Source organism: Nestor notabilis, unplaced genomic scaffold (assembly GCF_000696875.1).
Source record: "Nestor notabilis isolate BGI_N333 unplaced genomic scaffold, ASM69687v1 scaffold31417, whole genome shotgun sequence".
In the NCBI taxonomy this organism is placed as follows: domain Eukaryota; kingdom Metazoa; phylum Chordata; class Aves; order Psittaciformes; family Psittacidae; genus Nestor; species Nestor notabilis.
The window spans coordinates 1-657 of NW_009938353.1; the positions used below are offsets into that span (position 1 = coordinate 1).

Genomic DNA, 657 nt, shown 5'->3' on the forward strand with positions numbered 1-657 from the left:
CGCAAGAGGGACTTCTTCTGCGACTGCAGCATTATCGTGGAGGGGAGGATCTTCAAAGCGCACAAGAACATCCTGTTCGCCAACAGCGGCTACTTCCGAGCGCTCCTGATCCACTACATCCAGGACAGCGGGAGGCACAGCACCGCCTCGCTGGACATCGTCACCTCCGAGGCCTTCTCCATCATCCTGGATTTCCTTTACTCCGGGAAGCTGGATCTCTGTGGGGAAAATGTAATCGAGGTGATGTCTGCAGCCAGTTACCTGCAGATGACCGACGTGGTCAACTTCTGCAAGACCTACATCCGCTCCTCGCTGGATATCTGCAGGAAAATAGAGAGGGAAGCGGCTTTCTATCAGGCTGATAGTGGGAGCACCGGCTCTGCCAGAGAGGGCACCTCGTTCGGCTCCAAGAGCCAGTGCTCTGCCTCCGTGTCTTCCCTGCAGGAGAAGGAAGGGATTTCGGATTGCCAGCAGGACCCTCCCTGCGGCGAGTGCAGCGGTTGCCATCCCCTGGAGCTCGTGGTCCGAGACCCCGTCAGCAGCGACTCCCCGGACGATGTCAACTCTTCACTGCCCAAAGGGGTGGAACCCAAAGTGGAGTTTGACTCGGATGAGGTGGAGGTCGAGGTGGAAGCGGGGGAGCGGCTGGCGCAGGAA

General features: G+C 58.9%; 1 protein-coding gene across 1 annotated transcript in view; it reads left to right on the forward strand.

Moving 5' to 3' along the window:
• Positions 1-6: 6 nt before the first annotated feature.
• ZBTB8B (zinc finger and BTB domain containing 8B) overlaps positions 7-657 on the forward strand; it is a gene marked incomplete at its 5' end in the record, with an annotated part of 4946 nt that continues 4295 nt past the window's right edge. The window contains one exon of the mRNA XM_010019274.1: positions 7-627. Within this exon, the coding sequence (XP_010017576.1) occupies positions 7-627 (621 nt within the window). The remainder of the gene's footprint in view (positions 628-657) is intronic.